Here is a 16,886-nt window from a genome sequence, read left to right as displayed (position 1 = left end):
CATCACAGTAATAGCAGTGTTCCTAAAATTTCAAATTCACTCTAGGGTCACATATTAGGACAGATAGATGGAAGAAAGTGTCTTTAAGGGGCCATTGTAACAACTGTGAAAAAGTATATCTGTTGAATGTTTAACAGCATACTCTCATTGGAAATGAACTGGTTCCACTAATCTGTGAAAATGAGCCATAAAACCAGGACTTCTTCTCTAGGGGAGCTGTGGACAGTCAGGTTGACATCACAGACTTTTTAATTCTCTGGTATATAACCAGGGCAGTGGATAGTTCTGCTTTTGCTTTACTTTTAGAGACCATTTGTCCCAGTATGTTTTCTTCCTACTGAAGAACTTGTGTCTTAGTAATTGGTGACCTAATTGATACTCCAGCCCTCAACCTTGAATCACAGAGATGGAAAAGATGTCTTAACTATTTAACTCTGTTGACTTTTAGAGATGGATTGTTTCTGAGGGTTTTCTTGGGGGAGAGTAAGGGTGGAGCTTGTTTTATTCTGTTATTTAGAAGGTTAATGGTGCTGGTATTTGAGTGTTTTTTGTTTATTTATCAGGAGATTGTAGTTCCATGTAATTCACTTCTGATACAATGCATCTTACTTAGCTTTAGCTATTACACTGAACATCTTCCTCATCATCTAGATTCCCCTATAGTTATTGATGAAAATAATTTCCAGGAGCAGTGTATACCTAAAGCAAGATGCCCCAAATGGGAAGAATTATCTTGTATGTCTCTAATGCTTACAGAGGGAGCTTAGCTGATTAGCTTAGAGTAGGTGACCAGCTTTTAGATGGTTATCTGCATGTGAACTGAAACCTACCTTAAAGCTGGAGGCAAACAGGGAGGCACTGTGGTTCTGATTTCCTAGAAAGGGTTGTATACCCAGAGAAGAACAGAGAATTTATTTGCTGTTGATAGATTTTTAAAGTAGCACTCATTTCTTAGAGTTACAACTATGCAGTGTAAAGAGGTATGATTAATGCATGAGCTGAAATGTGTAATACCACTTCCATAGATGTTAAAGTGTAAAAATTTTAAGTATATGACCTCTCACTTCAACTGGGATTTAAAAAAAAAAAAAAAAAAGTGTTTAAGGGAGTTAGACATTCATATCTGTCTGTAATCCATTCTGAAACAGATACTTGCCTTTCTAAGATTCCTCTAAACTGCCTACCCTTAAAATTAAATGTTTATTATCCCAATTTTTGTATAGATATTATCATACATAAAGCAATTCTCTCTTTGCTGCCTGTATCTTAGAGTGCTCTGTTATAGCTCAACACAAGCATCATACTTTCATAGTTCATAGGAGAAGGTCTAATGCTTGTAGAGCACAAGGAAAAGAATTAAACTCTGAGCTCTGTGGCTGTATATGGTTATCACATATTTACATTTGTTCTTTTGCAGTAATGAATTCACTGTAACGTGGCACCCAACTGTTTGTATTACTGCAAAATACAATATGAAGGAAATTGGTCAAATTATTATTGAGTTAAAAGTCGTTAATGATTACGAGAAATACTGAATTTCTCAGAAGCAGCTCATATTTTTAGGACGGCACCTAAGATGTGGTCATAACTTCCATTTTAAAATTATATCTTGGCTAGTCCAGCATGTGCTAAATGTTTGGGTTTGGGTTTTTTTTGCTATGAAAAAAGACAAACGAAAAGTATGCCCAGTTCTTACTGTGGTCCAGCTTATAGATAAGTTCTTAGCACCACCTTTAAGGAGGTGCTATAATTCCAGGGCAAAAGTCTGACTTTTGTAGTGGCAGAGAATTGATGAAAAGGCAGTTTATAGTAGGCATTTTGCCTGACAATGACATGAAAAATGGAAATGTTGATTCTAGTAGCAGCCGTGTTTAGGAGGAGGCAGATTTCTTACGTAAGTAAAAGCATAAGGTCAGTTTTCCTGGGCATCTATAGTTGAGATATTAGACCTAGAAAAGAGACATGAGTATTGCAATTGTAAAGGTTTATTTAGGTTGAGAAGTATTTGGCTCTGTGAGTGTCATAATGATTATATTGTATATATATGAGGTAGATTTGCTGCACACAAGAGAGATACTAGCTTACAATTTGTGACAAGAAAAGAATAAATGGCAGAATTAAGGCTGCTTGCAATATATGATGTGCTACATTTAAGAGATTACATATAAGAATGCTGAAATATTTATTTCTACGCTTACATTTCTTCCCTTTTTTTTTCTTTTCAGTGTTTGCTTTTAGAATTTGAAACATGTTAAAAGATAAGCTTTTATTCTAATTTCATATATTAAAACCAGGATCTTGTCTGTTTTTAAGCACAAAGCACTAAACTGCCCCCTAATTGAAGTTACCAGATGTTAAAAAGTTTGGATACCTGTAGCTGAAAACATCAGCTTCTGAAACACTGACTTGGAAAAGCAGTGACACAACACTGAGTTTTATGTCCCAGATCTTCAGAATTCTCCTAAATATAGTGTATTGTTTGCATTTCTTTGGCAGTATTTAAGAACTTGCATAAGCCCATCTTTTATTAATGCTGCTGAAGAACAAGTCTCTAGTTGGACATAAACACCTAGATTTCCAAATTATGTGCAATTTTGATATGATAAAAATAACTTAGAATTATAAGTATAGGTGCTTTATGCTATGTTTTGAAAACAGATGAGTAAAAACTGATTCTGTCATAGTTTATCATATTAGAAAATTCACTGATAAAACTTCAGATTATTTTTGTAATGCTAGGTACTCCACAGCTTAAATTAGAAACAGCTCCAAAATGTGAACACGATGTGTGTGATAATCCTAATTTTTGAACCAAAGAATTGAACTAGAAACAAGAAGAAAGTGCAGTGTAAATTGACTTCATACATGCTGAACAGAAGATAATTCTTGATCTTCCATCCCTTCCCTAAATCATATGAGATATCCATGGTATATAAGTACATCTATTTCACATGTACCTTGAGCATGGCAGGTGGTTACCTATTTTCTGTTGCAAACGGCAGTGACTGTTAAATTTCAGATGTAACTTCATGCATCTTTTCCAAGCTCAAATATTCCAACCATACAAGCAGTAGCAAATATTTCTAATTACTACCTACCTCTAAAACCAAAACAAAGCTAAGAAAATGGGGTGGGGGGGTGCCAGGGAAAGCCAGATATCTCAGAGACCAGTCGCTTGTGTAAACACTTGTGCGACATTAAACCTTACCTTGGGCCTTCTGCTCCATTAATTAGCGCTACCTGCGTTACCGATACTTATACGCTAGACGCTGTTGCAAAACTCATAGCTGCTGCGAAGCGTAGTGGTGTGATATGAAGTGATGCAGAAAACAGTAGGAGCTCTGTCACTAGGTCAGCTGCAAGAAGAGGTGACGTGTGTGAATGTACAGTATATGGAGTTTTGTGAAAGATGCAGTCTCTCTCCCAAAGAACTTCAGCTGATGATACAAGGGGAATTCAGTTCCCTTTGGCAGGACTCCATGTTGGTCTGGATGCTGTAAATACTTCTGCTTCTACAATTACTTAGCTCATGCTGCTAAAAATGTAGTCATGACAGACTTAATGAAAGTATCTTTTTTAAAAAAACCCTACTTGTCTATAACAATCGTTTAATGTTCTTGTCTGCATGTGTGGTTCTCATTAATCTGACATAGCTATTAATACTGATGAAAATTAAAGAGAGAAAATCCAAATATTTTCATGCTTGCAGTTTTCTAGTAGCATTTAAGAAACCTCATGGCTAATCAGCTGTAAAATTTCTTTTTTTTTTTTTTCCCAATTCAAGAGTAATATAGCAATGTATGAAATTGTACTATAAGACTAAGGGCTTCAGAATCCCAGTAGATGATGTAATTATGACTAAAAATTAGTATTATTGAATAATTCACTTTTGTAATATGCAAAAGTAATTTTTTCTCTCATTTTCAATAGCCATCAGTCTTAATATCTAACTAATGAAAACACATAAACAGTGTCATCTGTCAGGTTACCAACAGAGAATGCCACTTATTGGAGCCTCATTGTTTACTTTAGCAGGTAATTTATGGACTGGAATCATTTAATTGTTCTGAGCACATAATTACATGCCAGCATTTTCCAATTTAATTAAAATGTACAAATCTGAAGATTAAGGGAATTTTTGAATTATTAATCATTTTTCCTCTAGGAAATCTTGTTGCTCTGCAGGAGATTTGTCCAGTGTACAACTATACGTATTTTTTTCCTTCTCTTTCACAGACAGACAATTTTCCCGCAGAGCCCAATTACATGGGCAGCAGGCAGCAGTTTGTTCAAAGGTAAGGCCTATTAAATAACTTTCTCGGCTTCCCCATTTGCATTCTTGTCAAAATTGCTTTGCCAGAGAGTACAATTCAACTTAGAACAAGTAAATACAACTTTCTCTCTCTTCTCTCTCTCTCTCTTTTTTTTTTTTTTTTTTTTTTTTTAATATGTATTTCAGTAGCTCCACGTTCAAGGATCCAGAAAGAGCCAGCTTGAGGGACAGCGGGCATGGGGACAGTGATCAGGCTGACAGTGACCAAGACACTAACAAAGGCTCCTGCTGTGACATGTCTGTTAGGGAGGCACTCAAGATGAAAACTACTTCAACTAAAAGCCAGCCACTTGAACAAGGTGAGTGACGCCTCCAATGCTTACAAAAGTGTAAAGTTTAAGCCGTCATTATAAACCTATTAGTATTGCAGTTGCGGTTTATCAAGGTGGAATAGCCCACTGATAATACTATCAGAGAAAACAGTAAATCTTGTAGCTAGCCCAGAGCAAAGAACGCTCAGTATCTTTCAGAATGAACATGAAATGAAACCGCAAGTATCCGAAGTAGATTAAAAAAAAAAAAAATTAGTACTTTTCTAAAATGATTAGAAGACACTTTATCTCCACTGGCATTGCCTGTGATATATTATATACAGTCCTTCTGCCAAAGCGTGATTTGGAAATTCAAACTAGACGTGACTGCAACAGATAAAAGAACGCCAGTCATTTACATTCCTCACATAGTTTGGAGAAGGGGAAAAAAAGGAGACTTGGGATATCAGACAAGAGTAAAAATGGATCAGAAGATGTTTTCATTTCATGGATGTATTTTCCTATTTGTAATGTTGATTTTAAAATTAATAGTGGTGTGAGAAGTCTCAAATAATAACATAATCTGATTTTCAGTATAATTTCATTCACATGCTCTGAAGGTACCAAAGATGAGCGTCTGTGAAACAGCTAAAATCACTCATATCAGGACAATGGCAGTGCTCTCTGCAAGCATTCATTCTGACAAACAAGCATGTTTATTTCCTCAAACTCTGTGTCAAATTCGGGTTTTTTTCCAGATGTGTTTTATCTAATCACGAGGTCTTTTATTTCAAAAGAGAAGTTTCTTTTTTTTTTTTTTTTTTTTTTTTTTGCATCAGACAGAGTACTCCAGCTTTGTATGTGTTTGTGTTTTGCTTCTAGGCTGTAAGCAATCAGGAAGTGCACCACTAAACTATTTTTAAATGTTTTGTAAGTTTGCTATTATTTTAGTTTGTTGTGGGGAAGAAGATTCAGTGTTAAAGACAGCTAAAAGATTATTAAATAAGTCAATCTTAATAAAGAGCTATATTTACAATTAAGCAGAAATATATTATAAGCTCTTTATTAATTGTTAATTAATGGGAACTAGGTTTTTTGCCTCTTAGACCAGTCTGATCTGTAGTACAGTCATCAGGAAATACAAGTTCAACTTCATTTTTCTGATTATGTTGAGATTGCACTATTATTTTTGCTGTGTAGCATACTTAGAATGCTGCAGTATAATTTATTCTGTATATATTTGAAGGTTGACCTCATATATGACCTTATTTTCCAAGTAATAAATGCCAGAAAGATTATTTTTTCCTGACCTTTTGCCACAGCAACTCTCTGCTTATAATTGGACATTGATCTGTATAAAGATGCAGTACTGGACCTTTTTTTTTTTTTCCTTTTTTTTTAAGAAGCTGTTTCATTGTGTGTCTAATTTTCTCAGTTTTCTGTAAGAAAAATACAAAGTCTCTGGATTTCTATCTATCAAGTCATGAAAGAGTTCAAAAATATTAAAAGTTCCATCAGGAAAATTATTTACTGCTCAAATTAAAAATATGTGTTTCTTTAGAAAAAGATTGCATGGTCAGAGTTCATAATATTGCAGTTTCTCCAATGGCATCAAGCCTAATACTGGCCAAAATGTAAAAACTTTAGTAACCAGAATAAGCCAAACATTCCTGTTGCTTATTTTCATTATAGTGCAAAGAGTTATACGGAGGTTTGCTCTTGCCATTATGTCTAGATGAGGGGCCTTATTCATCAAGAAACTAATTCCAAAGGCTTATATGATTTTCTCTCATTCTTATTAAACATGTATTGAACTCTGAATCTTAAGTACTGTCAGCCGCTGAACTACAGCAGCAGGTGTTTATGTGAATTTTCTAACTGAAGAAAAATAAAAAAAAGAAAAAAAAAGAATGAGGATAGATAAATAGATACATAGACAGATAAACTACTTCTGTTTTCTTTTTTTGTTTGTTTTCTCCCCCCACACACAAATATAATTATAGATTATAATGATATCAATTTGTTTATTTGTACGAACTCTTCTGTCTCAAGTGTGCTGGAATAAAATCACCGGCGTATTATGGAAACTGAACCTGCAGTGAGCACCTTACGGGGTTACAGATCATTGCAGTAACAAATGTGGTGCAATGTGATGTTCCCAATGAAATCAACAATTGCTTGACATTGAGCTTAGTACGATTAGGGCTCTTAGCCCAAAGTAACTTTCCTCTTTTGAAAGAAGATAAACAAAATTGCTTTTTCTAGTCATAAGCCAAGTTGAAGGAGGGTGAGAAATACGATATATGTGATTAGGATAGAAAAAAGATCACATTTTCTTTAGAGAAAAACAGGTTTTCCGGGAAGAAATGGACAGCTTGCTGGAAACAATTGTCTACGGCAGCGCCTGAAGCAGTATCAGAAGTTGTGGTTCTGTCATCATTCTGGGTTGTGTACAGGGATGGGAATTCACTGTTTTGTAGCAAAGTTTCAAGCTTGATTATTATTGCTTAAAGATATTTAAAATAGTTTAACTTTTGCTGTTAGAACAGTACTAATTATTGGATCATCTGGCATCACAATCACAATTTACTGTGAATTCAGGATCTTGACTTGAGATTCCTAATTTAAAAATAAGTTAAGCTGGAGTTTGACGTCCTCTGTATGTTATTCCAAACACTGTTTTCACAGGTCCAATTCTATCCATGGCAGTAATAAGAACGCTAGCAGTACCAGTAGTTTAACTACAGTTTTGAGCAAATCTAGCCTAGAGAGCTTGAAAATTAAATTTTTATACTAAGACAAAAAATGTGTCAGTAGCACTATAGCAATTATGCTTCTATCAGTAATACAGAAGTAGGAAATTTTATGAAAAAATAATTTTTTTAGACAAGACATCTTCTGATTACAGGATGGGATGGAAGGCAATAAAGATTACTTTATGATTTGCATTAAAATAATGAAAACTGTGGACGGTAAAACCTCAGTAAGTTTACTATTAAAATATTTGGTTTCAAGGAAAATATCTCCAGATAGTAAGTTTTGTCCGGTAGTGATTGTAAACAATCACACAAATCGAAAAGATAATACAAATTAGATATCATTATGAAATGCTTATGAAAGCTCATCACTTGGCCTTAACGTAAAGAAAGGGGAAAAAGACCCCAAACCTATAAAAGCTGTCAGGACAGTGAGTCTTGTGTTAAAATAAGCATGTCCCATTTTAGTTGTCTCAACCTTATATCCTCTTGCTGTGAATTATCCTCTCTGCATAAAAATATCTAGTTGTCTCTTAAGCTTACTTATGCTATCTGAATCAGCTGTCTTACTAAGCATCTTCTCCCATATGTCTGCTACTCTTTCAATAGAATGGGTTTAGATAGATTTGTTTTCTTTACCTCTCTTTTTTTCACTTCTATTGCTGAGACTTAAAACCCCATCACTATTTTGGACAGTTTGAGATCACCTTACTTCGAAGTCTCACAAGAATTAATAGTTTTGAATACATCTGTCAAGTTACCTTTTTGTTCCACCTGAAGTAGCATATATTATTCACATTTTATATTTAAATAACAGAATAATCTTTTTGTTTGCTATGGTTTAAGTATAACAGCAATAATTTCTATTTCTTAAAAAGATATCCAAAGCTGAAAATGATATTGTAAAGCATAAATGATATCTACAAGCAAGTAGGACAACAGCAAGATGTCCATTTTATACTGTTCTTAGTGAATCATGGTTGTGTTTACCTTATAATCAGTAAAACAATAGAGTTATAGACTTTTTTGTAGTTACTCATAAATCATTGTCTTTGTAAGATTTTCCCAGGAATTTTACCTTCCTTTTTCTTTTACATTTTTCTGTCTATGTTTTCTTTCTTTAACATAAATCTACATTTTTCATGTCATTGTCAAAAATATCCAAGGGATTAAGTATCTCCAAATTTGGTAGCCTTGTTGCTGAGTTTTTGCTTTATCACTGTGCCTTGCATCTTTCTTTCAAAACGTTTGCTTGCCGTTCACACCTGCATCCCATGGAGGGGGCATTTCTGCATGTGCTGTTGCCTCACTAACAGTAGCACAGATCCTGAGAATAAACGAAAAAAGGAGGCACCTCTTTGGAGGAAGGGTGAAAGAAAACTCTTCAGCATTGGTATCCGACACTCCTCCAGGACCTATATTGCTCATCAAGCTTCTCTATAGAACAGCACCATTGTAATCTAAGGTATAGGTGACTAGTATAAAAAGGATTGGGATGTATCTTCAGGAATAATAAAAAAGAGATATTAAATATAACTTAAAAATATAATACTTCTTTCTTCATTGTCACAACAAAAATACATATGCATCACAACTGATGCAATCCTGCATGCAACAGTCTTAGCAATTACAACTATATCACTGTTATAGAATCTCTATGAATACCGTAAATTCTTGAGTTTGTCTACTGAACACATTCACAGAACAAGTCTGTAGCAACTTGTACATTTATATGCTCAATTTCTAAACAAGAATGATCCCTGAAATGGAGTATCCTGCATTATCCATTTGCAGCAGAGCAGAAATTATCAGAATTTTTTACCAAGATTTTTTCTGAACTATCCATTGATTTTCTTGCCATAATCTTGCTTGAGTCTGTAGGATAATTAAAATCCGTTCTGTTTAACTGAGTGAGAATCAGTCTAGACCGATAAGTGCAGAAAGTTCATCAAGCAAATTTCTGCTGTCTGACATCATCACCAATGCTTTCCATGCCATTGGGGATGATGGGTTCTTTTATGAGTACATCAGCTTAATGAGATAATGGAAAAAGAAGATTGTGGGGAAATATTTCTTTTCAGAGTTCTCAGAGCTGGTGATGGCCTCTGCTGAGAAACTGATAGAAACTGCGAGTCCCCCCAGAGCTGACACAACCTGTGGAATATTTTGTTCAACATTGCTTCCTCCCCTAGGATTTTTCCCCTGGGCAGAACCTCTCCTATCACATTCTCTTTGTGCCCAGAATGTGAATAGCTGTCAGACTGCACTACTTGTTCTGATGCCACCTAAGAGTCTTTATGTCCAGGGCTATCGTCCCTTCTAACTCATCCCTAACATGGTCAGGTAAAGACGCTAACTTGCTATTTTATGTCAGGACTTGCATGCAATACCCATTCTTCCTTTTCATCTGATTAATTGTTATCTGGGCAAGCTACAAGAACAAATTAATTGAGAATTTCTTTCCTTTTCTTAGTATGACTTAGTAGTGTCTGTTTCTAGAAATGCAAATTCTGGAAATGGTTAGGTGAAACCACCAAAAATGACACCCCCACCCTGTCATTTGTTTCTTTCCAGGTATTTCTCTCTCTTTTTTTTTTTTGTCTTCTGTGCTTTATGCGAGCACATGTGTGATCCTAGATGAAGACTAGCATAGGACAAAGACTAACTTATTTATTCTGTAACTGCTTCTGATTGACTCAATTTGTTATCAGTGCCCTGGAGATATTTGATTTTGGCCTCATTCTAATAGTGGGATTTTTAATTTAAGATTGAAAATATATGTAGAATTATAGGCTTTTATGAAGAATAAGGCCATATTTATATTCGTTCAATGTCCACCCCAGTGCATTTATAACAAATTAATGATGACTTTTAAGCCACTGCCAGCACTAGCACTTCCTTCCCACTTTTCTGCTGTGAGTACATTGTTCAATGAAACAGTACTTCTGAATTTAAAAGAATTAGCAACATTATTATTCGTATCATCCTTCTTATGAAGTCCTTGGTGAATGGGAGTATTGAAACTCCTATTGGTATTAAACTTTTAGATTAATATGTTTCGCTTTTAGTTAGAGAAGGCTATGCAAATGTTCTGTAATGTCCTTTTTTTGAGAGATCAGAATAATATTCTCCCTTTGAACCTAAGTTAATGAACTAGACAGAGAAATACAGGTTAGTTGCCTTTGCTTTAGAGATGACTGTCATAACCTTTCTCATGTTAATACTCAGTAATCTATGACATATCTGTTGCTGTATTATGTATTAAGCAAATTATATGATGGATCTGGGCAAAATAAAGACAAAACTATCTACCAACCTTTATACGCTCAGAGTATTAAAGATTTTTTTTTTTTCCTCTGTTGCACTTATATGTTGGATACTTTTCTGCTATTAAGTTTTATTTTTAGACCACCTACTAGTCTACCAGTCAATTTAGGTTCACTTTTTACATTTTAGCTATTTCAATACTGACTCTAGATTCCTGAGTGTCACTGTGTGACATCAGGTTGACTGTTAATCAGACGTGCTTCGAAACAGAGTCCAGTTTCTTTGGTGCTTCCTCATTAGAGACGAGAGTGTTCCCAAGCATAGCTTCCCTCTGCAGTGTGCTCTTCTCTTAAGAATATGAGCAGCTTTGGATTTCAGGCAAGGCTATCCAGGTGAGGAAGAAGTTTGTGGAAGCAGGTGTTTGTCCTAAAAGAAGTCAGAAAATGAAGTGAAGTGACATTCTAATGGAGAAGGGATGGATTAGGTTAATACCTCGACTACTTACTTATCTGCCTTCATTGATACAAAACAGAAAAGCAGTGCAAACATTCTGGCAGCTGAAGTGACAGTGAATACACTTTGCATGAAAGTATCTTAGCCTATTATTGCCGCCTGTTATTGCCTATTATCCTGCTTTTCAACTGGAGCTGAGTTCTGCCAAACCAGGTTTTTAATCAGGTGCATGTTTCAGCATCTGGCAGATTATTATCATCGTATATCTAGTAGCAGTGAAGTTTTGTGAATAGCATATCCCACATTTAATTAATGTATTTAGCCACAAATTGGGGGGGGGGGGGGGGGGCAATTTCTATAACTGATTTTCAAAACGTGCAGAAAGAACTTTCTGCATCTGTAAACACACAAAATATGTCACTGGGACACAAAGAAGGGATTATAGCCATTCAGCACAGCTTCATCTATGCACCATTTGGTGCATTATGCTACATTTTTTAGGTAATTTCATTTCTCTTCCCCCTCCCCCTCCTTATTTCTACTTATTTTATAATTACAAATTAATTCAGTGGTTGAAAATGTTCTATATTTTTGCCCTATATTTTGTTTTCATTGGAATCTTCACCACCAAATCAATTTAGATATATTATTACCAACACCTTAAAAGGTTTCAACTGTACCAATAAAAGTATTAATAAATTTTAGAGTTTTATTTACAAATTAATGCATCACATGCACTTTAAGATCACAAGTCTGTTACCATAAGTCTCATTTCTGAGATGTGAGCGCAAATTCTAACATCCGGGCGGCGTAGCTCTTGGTGCTCGTTTTGTCATGCTTCACTTTAGAGGCAACAAAGCGGAATATCCCTCCCCTGTCACTAGCGTAAATCTCATTACTTCCTTCTACCCTTTCTGTTTTGACACCACCTTTCCGAGGGCTGAGCCCAGTCATTGTACTGCAGTTTGTTCTTGGGAGGCTCGGAATCCATAAGATATCTTTTTGCTTTATTCCCACTAGCAAAAGCAAGAGAAGGATTTGCAGTTCTCAGTAGGATGAGGCCCTCCTATGTCAAAATCATTATCTTCAGCTAACATTTCTTCTTTTCAGATTCTTTTTATAAATTGAAAGAAAAGTGGGGGCATAGAAAAATCAACAACTTTGGAACAAGGAAATCAGAAAATAGGTAGTTTTCATTGTTTCAGGCTTTATGCATTTCCCCGGGTGGTAAATGGATGTTCTCTGCCTGTGCTTACTTTTGCTAATGAAAATTTTAGGGCATATATTCATATATTGGATGGATACTTAATATCATGGAAACTGTTGTAATGGGACTAGAGAGCCTATTCCTGCCTCAGTCTGTGTCTGAAAACGTCCTTGTATGGTGTATTTACAATTTTCTTTTAATTAAGCTTACAGAGAATTCTAGTTTAAAAACCATATATATATGTATGAGAGTGTCTGTGTTTATTCAGCTATATAAAGGAGACAACTAAAAAAAAATACAACATCTTCTCCTCTCTTTCTCATTTTAAATCAACATTTTTTGATTGTATCTCCTCTTACTGAGTCAGAAGAAAATACAGGTATGATAAACAATGATATTAACCAAGTTTTGACACAATCCCATTCCAGCCACATTCTTATTACCAAAAGGAAGGAGTATTCTGCAGATGGAGTTACTGTAAAGCTAATGCGTATTAGTTGGAAATCTGAACTTGGACTGTAGTTATCAATAGCTGTGTTCAGCTGGGGAAAACATCACACAAGTGTCTTAAATAAGAGACGGGAGTTAATTATTCCATTCAGCAATGCTTCAGCTGGAATAATACTAATTGTATTTTGTTCTTCTGGAACAAAGAGTATCTCTTAATTTCTGTACACAGTAATCCAGTCTGTCCTTTTCCTGGCCCTTTTTCTGTGTACATACTACTTTCCTCCTATGCCCTGGTTTCCAGAGGGAGAAAAGTGGTATAAATTAATTTGGGCCAGAGTTGCAACACACTCTAATTAGTGACACAGCCTCTGTACTCAGTTTGTAGGGATATTTTTAAGGAAGATCTGGACAAATTCAAACTCAACAAGGAGGTAGAATAACAGCAGAAAATAGAGGCTTACAAAACATGGCCTACGGGTGAAGTTTAAAAGAAGTGTTTGTTTAGAATTTGTGTTTGTTTAAATGAACAAAGTCTGGGGGGAAACATAATAAAAGTCTTTGTGTATATAAAAAGTTGTCATAAATAGGATGGTGACTGCTTTTTCTTTCCTTTTCTTTTTGTTTAATTTGCTGGGAGAGCTATTTAGGTTACGTATAAGGGAGAACTTTGCTGTAAAGATAGCTAGACACTGAGGCAGGCTGCCCATGTAAGTTAAAGAATCCCCCTTCCTGGCAGTTTTTAAAACAGGTTAAATACGCATTTGTCAGCAGTAACCCAGATTTATTTTAACCTACCCAGGGCCAGAGGATCCACTCCAGCTCTGCTTTTTATGATGCCATAATTAAACGCGAGGATGCAATATACTGTCTAGTCCCGAGTAAAACATACTGAAAGAGAACACTTGCAGCCTTTTGTCTGCGAACATCCGCTTTTACAGGAAAGCTCACCATGTTAGAATGACAGGGAACTTGGATTATGCAGTGCTTCACAACAAGAAACCCTAATACAATATAATAGCACTTAGCATTTAACATGGACTTTGCTCAGAGGCAGAGCTGCAGCGTGATTAACTAATCACTGCTCAGTGAAACTTTCTCTACTCTCTGTACATCAGTGATATACGCATGCCGTGCATCAGCCTCTGTGCACCTACTGCCCATCCTGATTTCCAGAATGGCAGAACAGCTGGTTTCCATTCCCTGCTGCTGCTTTCTCCTATTCCAGCTGCCGCACTCAAATAACCTCCCTTCCCCAAGTGGGCTTCATATGGTTTGAAAGGGACTTAATGTACCTCAGTGCATAGGGAACTTTGATGCATATTTCATCATGTTTCAGTTCTTTCTACAGGGAACACTGCATGTATAACAGATGTTCCCCTGACTACTACCCTTTCCTGAAGGTGACATGCCCTTTTTTGTGTTTCATCTCTAATGTATATGGAGCTGGTAGTGCCTGCATGGTACTAAAAAAATACTGCTCCGTGGCTGCTCCTGTGCTGTATGCCAAGCTATATTTAATTCCATCTGCTCCCTTCTGCAGCATGAAATGGAGAGGAGCATATGCCCAATATAACCAAGTCATACTGTGGCACAGAAAAAAACAATCCTTTATTTAAGACAAGTAAATGTATTTTTTTTTTTAATTTAGGGCCATATTCTTCCGGCTTTTTACACATAAACTGTCTCATATAAATCAGTGGGGTTGTTCACGTGAATACATGTGAAAAAATCTTCATCTCAATATTTCTTTTAATACTAATAGAATATCTGTATATGTACTATGTGTGTGTTTATATATGTACATGTACACATGCACGAGTACATAAAGGAGACATTATTAACTGATGTCCCTGAAAATTTGATTTTGTAATCTATATAAATCTGTATCTTAACAGTATGGAAAATGAAAAGTGTTAAAACACTGTATGCTAGTTTTAAAAATGCAAATATGAGAACAACTCACAATTTTTTTTTTACATAAAACTCTACTTTCATCATAAAGCTTGCTTTGCAAAAGTATAATACTAAGGCAAAACCTGTCCATTTAAAATGTAGTATACAGTTGAAAAGCTGTATTTAAAAAATGAAGTTTTTTATATATGGTTAATAATGTATATGACTATGTATGACATAAATACATGTATATATAACATTATATATAACAACATAATTGCAGTGTCTGCTTAAATATTATAGGGATGTGCACCTTGAATTTTTAGAGGGTAGTCTATCAACTGTTTCTCAGAGTTTGGAATTAAATTCTTCATACATAACTTTATTATCTGACCCAATTTTTGCTTGAACAAATTAATGTAGTTCTTACCTAAAAAGTGCAATTTAGGTTGCACATTGAACATGATCTCTAGGCAGTTACACAGTCCAAACAACCTTCCAAGCTCTGTGCCAAACATACAGATTAAGAATAATAGAAACACAAGTGGAATTGTGTCTTTTCTGATACTGCAGAAAGACTTTTGCAGCACATCAGTAATCTGCGTGGCCTAGGGAAGTGTGTACTGGATCTGTGCACACTGCTGAATATGAATCATCCTGCACTTCATGTCTGTGATTAGTTTTAGCAAGTGGTATTTCTTTTCTACTTTATTAGTTTGATTTGAAGTGAGAATTCTGTCCCTTATCCGTACAGTATTCTGTTGTTGTAAGCAAAGTTCACATGACAACAGTGTAGGTCTATATATTTATCCAAAATTACTTCTAATTTAAAGAATAACTTTTCTTTTTCTCCCCCCCCCCCCCCCACCCCCCTGAGGTATATAAAGTTCATACTGCCCCTTTATAATAATTTCAGAAAGTACCAGCTTCACATCTCTTCTTTAGGAATACTTACAGTAGATATTTTGCTCATGTAATGTGGGAAATCATATTATGTGGCCCTAACAGTGTGTAATTTTTGGGTGGCTACTCCTAAAAAGGACAGGTTTTTTTTCCTCTATGAAACAACTGCAAAATAGTCTATGAAATCAATTACTGACAAATTTTCAGCCTGATTTCTTTTATAGACTTAGTGTTTGCCCATAGGCAAATAATTTAAAAAAAAAAAAAAGCAAATTTAAGCAGTTTGAATAAAATATTTGTAAGATTTGTGTCTATACTATAAAACACTAAAATTGACTGTGACCCTGAGTTAGTTACATTAGGTAACTCTTTCTTTTCTCTCTTGTTTGTGACCCAACAATACCTGGGTGCACAGGACAGGCAGGCATTTTTGAGGAGAAATGCGTTGAGTAGAGAGGGATGGAGAAAGAAGACTATGTTGAATACTACAGCCACTGCTGTGAGAAAAGCTTTAAGCTCAGCTTAACTTGCCAGTGTGCCGTGGTTGCTTTTTGCTTCTTAAGAGTACCGTAAAGTAGCCAGAGCACACTACTGAATTTGACCATAAAAATTAAAATAAAAAAGATCATGTAAAGTTGATACTGCGTATCCTTAAATCACTGGAAATAACATAAAATAACATAAAATATTTTTTCTTTGTCATTTAGGTTTACAATGAACAAATAAGGACATTCTCAAAACATATATTTGGATAGAATTACACTAGAAAGTTCACATAGTAATGTATGGTAAAATATATCACAGCTTGCGACTACCCTCAAAGCAAGCACTATACATTAACTCAAGACATTTACTTTTAACATTTATTACAATTTAATATTAATAATAATAATGTAAATTTTGAACACAAGTATCAAAAACTTTGAAGCATGTAGTAAAAACTATCTCAACTATCATTGTATGGTTATTTCAAGATAACAGAATTTAAATAGTTTGGACTTCTGAAATAAATCTTATCTCAAAGTTTTCTGATTTCATGATATTTATTGTGAAAATAAAATCCCTCAAGATGTTTAAGCCTAGTTAGAGATATATAGTTATAAAAGTTGTAAATTTTGCCTATGGATACCTTTTCTTTATATGCAACTATTGATAATATCCATATTTTTGTTACATTCAGAGTCTGTTTATTCATTCTTTATTATTAATGTTTAATTTTATTGCTTTATTTTTATGTGGGGTTTTTTGTATACAATCACATTTTTTCTAAGTATACGGAGAATAGCAGAAATATAGATGTTGCTAGAATTTTGACACAAGAGAGTCTCTCAAAGACAGGTCAGATAATCAGTGGAAATTGGGAACCCACCTTC

General features: G+C 35.0%; 1 protein-coding gene across 3 annotated transcripts in view; it reads left to right on the top strand.

Moving 5' to 3' along the window:
• The window catches only part of PCDH17 (protocadherin 17), a 91,873-nt gene that overhangs the window by 25,758 nt on the left and 49,229 nt on the right, over window positions 1-16,886 (top strand). For 2 of the 3 annotated variants that reach the window (XM_075741730.1, XM_075741728.1), the window contains exons 3-4: window positions 4,237-4,295; window positions 4,460-4,632. In XM_075741730.1, the coding sequence (XP_075597845.1) occupies window positions 4,237-4,295; window positions 4,460-4,632 (232 nt within the window). The remainder of the gene's footprint in view (window positions 1-4,236; window positions 4,296-4,459; window positions 4,633-16,886) is intronic. The other variant, XM_075741729.1, reaches the window with a different exon arrangement.

This window comes from Balearica regulorum, chromosome 1, assembly GCF_011004875.1.
Source record: "Balearica regulorum gibbericeps isolate bBalReg1 chromosome 1, bBalReg1.pri, whole genome shotgun sequence".
Lineage (NCBI taxonomy): Eukaryota > Metazoa > Chordata > Aves > Gruiformes > Gruidae > Balearica > Balearica regulorum.
Note: the sequence above shows the minus strand (reverse complement) of the source record. Positions and strands in the feature narration are given on the sequence as shown.